Here is a 6,000-nt window from a genome sequence, read left to right as displayed (position 1 = left end):
GCACACACTCACTTACTTTTCTGCTTTGCTTTTTTCCTTTTTGGAAGGCAGGAAAGTAAGTGTGTATCATTTGATGGCCACTAATCCATCAAATTGGTTCCCAGCTGTTTTGTAAAGGTTGTTTAAAGGCAACAAAGGGGGTATGCAAAAAATACCAAACCAAGGAAAATGTGGACAAGGTAGGTTAAGGAAAGAGCTAAATATTTATCATAAAAAATGTCTTCAAAGGGTCCAAAAACCATGATTAGGCTACACTGTGTTTATCTCTACTGTCTGAGCAACAGAGCAGAGTCCATTTCCTTCTTCCTGTAAGATCAGGAGCTCTCCTACTGCCTGCTGCCCGTGCACTACAATGCACTGCTCCGCGCTTTCTGATATCACCACCTCCACCAGCTCCTGTTCTGTCCCTGCAGACAGCGAGCCGTCTGAGGTGAAGAGCAGAGGGGTGGAGCTTGGTGATGACAGGTTGTCTGTGTGGACATATACCACGGCCTGCTGGATGTTAGCTACACTATCTCCCTCTCCTGAGGTATCAACTCTCTTCAAATTTGTCTCCTCTTCTCCTTTTTCTTGTGATCTTCTCTGCTTCACCTCACTTCCCTCCTTCTCTCCTGCACCTTGCAGGATTAAGTTCTTCTTGGGTCTGCCTCTGATCGGCTTTGGGTGACTGCAGCCTGAAGTTGCTAAATCTTGCGAAACCTCTTTCTTTCTGATGTGTTTCTCCTCTCCATGTCCTCCTTCGACCTCCTTGTGAATTCCTCCTTCTGTCCTGTGCTGAGCTTGGTGCCTCAGCAGACTTTGTCTAACAGTGTAGGAAGCGCCGCAGTGACAGGTGTATGGCTTCTCCTTCGTGTGAGCCGACTTCACATGCCTCCTCAGCTTGGTGGCCAATGTGTAGCCTGGAGAGAGAAACAAAAATTGAATTTCAAATGTAAACATTTCCCATCTGTAAAACATCAGTCTGAAATACACATGCATTTGGGGCAGGAAGATGCGTGTGTGGGAGTGACATAACATAAACTATACTAAATATTCATCTCTGCATATACAGACAGCAGTTGTTAGTTATTACAGTGCAAATTTCTGCTAACACCACACACTCACAACTTGTCAGTCACAGGTGGGTCTACCCTAAAGCATATCCTGCTTTATCCTCCTTTTTCACTCTGATAAACTGCATGTAAAGCACTCTAGGGCTCTCTTTATCTAAGAAATATGGTGCTTTGAAAAAAGTTTTCACAAGAATCTATGCAGACCCGTGAAAACACCCCATGATTCAGTAGGTTGTGGAACCATCTTTAGCAACAGTAACAACTTTATCAGTCTCTCACAACATTTAGCTCACAGGCAAGCAGCCTCACATTTGACTCTAGAATACTTTGGTATGCAGAGGAGTTCATGTTCAACCAGATCCCATGGCTGCACAACAAGCCAAAATAATCCCCCCTCCACCACTATGATTGGGTTGGAATGAGGTGTTTGTGCTGATATGCTGATTTTGTCTTTCTCCAAGTATGGTGCTGTGCATTATGGCCAAACACCTCCACTTTGGTCTCACCTGTCCAAAGAATTGTTTAGATGCAGCTTTGCAAACCTGCCGTGCTGCCATCTTCTTTTAGTGAGGCTGTCTCCCGGCAACTTCAAACAAGCCACACTTGTTGTGCTGTCATGAACTTGAACATTTAACATGATAACTGAGGTCTGTCGAGTCTGAGATGTAGCTCTTGGGTTTTTAGCAGTTTCTCTGAGCATTGTGAAGTCTGACCTTAGGGGGATCTGCTGGGATGGCCACTCCTGGGAACCAGGAGCATTATCTTAACACGCACCTGAATGCTCCAGTCTAGGAAACTAGTTCTGCTTTTAGAGAGGTGGTCATGCATGCTGATGATCAGTTAATCAAGTGCATTTCATTATCAGCACCTGGCTGCTTTTTACCCTCTTAATTCCTATGGAAGCAGTAAGGATGTGCCTAGTTTTTCACAGGACTGTGAAAACTTTCTTTTTCACGATTATATATACATTATAAATAAATAACCTTGCATGTAACTGTCAATAATCAACATCCAGAAATGTAGTATGCATATTTGTTGCTGTAAATACGAGAAGAAGAGAATTAAAAGAAGAATAAAAATATGTCATGCATGCCTGTGAGACAGCCACATGGGATAACATGCCACTTTCTTAGTAGTTTCAACAATATAATGCACATTTTCTCTGTTAAATGCTTCATAAAAAGACAGGTGGACAGAGTTGTGTTGGGTAGTTTGTGTTTTCCAATCATGCATGTAGGACAGAGTGTTTGCAGCCCACTGAGTTTGATAAACAAGGCTAGTTGAAGGGAAATTGGCCAGCGTGTGCATCATGCTACACACTGGTTTTTTCAAATACTCATTTTTCCACCATTTAGTTTTTCAGTCTAAAACTATTTTCTAATTATTTGATAAGATAACTAAGGTAGAGCACACAATGTACATAAGCAACCTCTGGAAGAATTTTGGAAATGCCACAACATGAGTTTACTGTCTTTTTTAATTGAACAAAAATTGCAAAAGAAAACAACTACAAAAACGCTCAGCATGTCATTTAGAATTGTTGCTGATTACCTCCTATGTTGAGACTTTCAAATATTCTATAAGAAACATAACAGTCATTAAATAAAAGATGAAATGTGGTGTGTACTACATCTGGAAAAATGTCCTAAATAAACTACTAGTTTACCATGTGTGACACACAGTGTTGAGTATAATGTTAAAAGGAAGACGACATAATTTACATTTGGTGAGTACAGGTATGAGAAAACTTTGTAATGCCAAAGATGGTGGATGTGTGACACCTAACTCACCCCTACAGTCAATAAGCCAGGGAGAAGAACTTCTGCTCACAGAGTGTGTGAACAAGTGTGACACATTTGCTGAGTGTATAAAACTTGTTTTATAGCACAATTTTGTTTATAAGCAGATGAAACTCAGTCCACATTTTTATTTTTAAGTACTATTATTTTAGTAGCATTCCAGAACTCCAATGCTTCACTTTTCTTGGTAGCTTGACTAAAAGGAAGTTAAATTTGAAGTTGAATGCAATGATGCTGTGATGAGTTTTTTTTTTCTGTTTTGGATTTTTTTGTTTTTTGTTTGTTTGTTTGTTTGTTTGCAGACTGCCAGCTTTCAGAGACCCTTCTGACTCTTTAAACGCCTTTCCCAAATTTGACACTGGGTCTAACCTTTTATGGTATCTGTTGGCATGGCAACCTTAGCATCAACTGCTCTATCCAAAACAGTGCAGCAAAATGACCTCAGTAACTCTGCTCACCTCTACATTAGACACCATATCAGTCAGCACCAACCTTCACTCTACTGATTTCCCCATTCTGTACATACAGACATTCATTCATTCATTCCCACTCTGGACTACCTACTGATCTCCAGACAGAGGGTCTCCTCCTTACCTAATTTAAATTAGTGCCTTTAACGAAATTTTATTAATTTTGGAAGTTTCCCTACTTACATTGAATAATCTGTACTTTTTGCCCACATCCTGAGGAGCATAGTTGTGCACACTTCATTGTTTATACTTGCCAGTTGTTCAGATTTTAATTCTTCTGGATGTGTGATATGATTTGAAGTGTTTGCGTTTAAAAGTTTAACACTGAAAATCCTCCCGAGTAATGACTTGTGGTCAGTGTGTTTGATCTAAATCTACAGCAGGTCTCTCATAGTGTCATTTTCTGAGTTTATTCATTATAATTCTTATTAAAGTTCCCACTTTGTTATGCTGTAAAGTTCGTAGCTTACTTCACTGAAGTTGAAGTTATTTAACTCTTTTGAGGCAACAAGTTTGAAAACCTCAACTTGGAACAAATATAAGTTTGAAGCTAATATGTGAAAATTTAGTAGCTTTCCAACTGTCATAGCATTAAAAAAGATACTGTGGTATGCAGAGTAACAGGGGGAACTGACCTTTGCAAATGAGGAGAAGCGGGCCAATGGGGCCAAGATTCCACTGAATTAATCATACAGAATACATTATAGGACTTCCCCCATCCTGTTTCATTGCTTGCTTTTTTAAAAATTTGATTTGGCTTTTAAAGCTTTAATATCATGCTCTGACCTTTTCCACAGATAGGGCAGCGATGAGGTCTTTCTCCGGTGTGCAATCTCTCATGGGACCTAAGGCTGTGGGGGTCCCTCAGTGATTTTCCACAGTAGCTACAGAGAAAACCGCCTCCAGTGTGGGAGAACATGTGCCGACGGAGTTCTGGTTTCTGGGAGAACATCTGATTGCATTCTGGGCAGGAAAACGGCTTCTCCCATTGTGGATTCTCAAGTGGCACTCAAGGTTCCCTGAGTGAACAGACAGGCCGACATAGTGACAGTTACATAACAACAGGGTGGGGTCGGGGAGGCTGCAGTCACAGTGGGAGCAGGGGTAGAATGAATATGCATTTGTCCAATAATGTGTGAAGATTAAGTTGTCTTGTGAAATTGATGGCGTCACTTTGACGGATGAAAAGATAAATTGCAGAAATTGATCACAGCTGGAAGCAACATCCAAATGGAAGGAAAACAACAGGGTAACGGTCTCTTGAAAATAATGACATCAAATACCTCATCAATGCAACCGTAGCCAATGTGACATTTTGGGAAACACTTTAACACATGTAAAAAGTAATAAGTTTACTTTTAGAGGCGAATCAAGCTGAGAAGATCAATATCAATTTCATCTGTATGTGTTCAGTAAAAATTTAGACTCAGGGATGTGATTTGCACTGCGGGCAGGAGGAGGAAAAACTTTCTTTCAACATTTCTTTCATTTTTCGGCTTGAAAAGATTATAAATGTAATCTTGCCAAAAAAAATCTTTAATATTTGATAATATTCAAACTGCTATTATCTTATCTTTATTATGCAGTTTCACTTTTAAAGACGTTTCAAGCAGGATATTGAATACTGTCTTTAACTTTAAATATTCATACCCAGGAGCAAACCTATTATTATAAACTCAATGAGGCATATCCTGTTGTTTGTGCGTAGAAGAATTCTTAAACCTGCTCAAAAAATAAGTGCACATACAAAATTACAGGTTCACCTGCCAATTCTGTTGTTACCACCATGCATATATTAGAGAATCAAAGTTATTCTAAACCAACAGGCTCGTGCTTGCTTCCGGCAATCTGCACACTGCCCACCCCAATTTGTGTATAAAGAAACACGGTTACCCCAAGGTGAGGGGGAGAAAGTATTAAAAGCCTGCATCGCCAAGGCAAGAAAGCAGGAGAAAGTTCAGCTGAAAAAAACTTAAACAATGGTGTCTGAGGAGGAGGTTCCACAGGAGAAAAGTGGACACACTGTAAAACACTTACAAAAAAGAAAAGTTAATATAAAAAAAAAATCCTAATAGACCAGCAGAATAAGAAGAAAACAGATGCAGGACAAGGAGCACCTGGACAGTCAGCCAAGATGTGGAACTCATGGTAGCCCTCCCTCTTTCCAGCCACATCCTCCAGCTATTCCAAGAAGATACTGAGACATTTCCAAGTTAGCACATAGTCTGTCTCCTCCCAGTTGGACATGCCCAAAACATCTAAACAGTCTCCCTCCAAAACAGAAGAGCAGTGGCTCTACTCTGAACCCATCCATCCATCCATTTTCTTCTGCTTATCCAAGGCTGGGTCGCAGGGGGAGTAGCCCAAGCAGAGAAACCCAGACTTCCCTCTCCCCAGCCACCTCCACCAGCTCATCCAGAGGCCAGCCGAGAAATATAAACTCTCCAGGGGCTACCCCGGGGCCTCCTCCCAGTAGGACATGCCCGGAGCACCTCACTCAAGAGGCGCCCAGGAGGCATCCTAATCAGATGCCTGAGCCACCTCAACTGGCTCCTCTCGATGTGGAGGAGCAGCAGCTCTACTCTGAGCTCCTCACGAATAGCTGCACACCTCACCTTATATCTCAGGAAGAGGCCAGCCTCCATTCGGAGGAAGCTCATTTCTGCCGCTTGTATGTGC

At 41.3% G+C, this 6,000-nt stretch overlaps 1 protein-coding gene across 1 annotated transcript; it reads right to left on the bottom strand.

Moving 5' to 3' along the window:
• Positions 1-249: 249 nt before the first annotated feature.
• On the bottom strand, positions 250-4,285 carry LOC115775361 (zinc finger protein 408-like). Its single transcript, XM_030722894.1, has 2 exons — positions 4,108-4,285; positions 250-899 (listed from the first exon to the last, which is right to left on the bottom strand). The coding sequence occupies exons 1-2, from the start codon at positions 4,271-4,273 to the stop codon at positions 250-252; spliced, it is 816 nt and encodes a 271-aa protein (XP_030578754.1). The 5' UTR covers positions 4,274-4,285.
• Between the last annotated feature and the right edge of the window lie 1,715 nt (positions 4,286-6,000).

Source organism: Archocentrus centrarchus, unplaced genomic scaffold (assembly GCF_007364275.1).
Source record: "Archocentrus centrarchus isolate MPI-CPG fArcCen1 unplaced genomic scaffold, fArcCen1 scaffold_108_ctg1, whole genome shotgun sequence".
Lineage (NCBI taxonomy): Eukaryota > Metazoa > Chordata > Actinopteri > Cichliformes > Cichlidae > Archocentrus > Archocentrus centrarchus.
The sequence above is the reverse complement of the archived record's forward strand: the minus strand, read 5'-3'. Positions and strand labels throughout refer to the sequence as shown.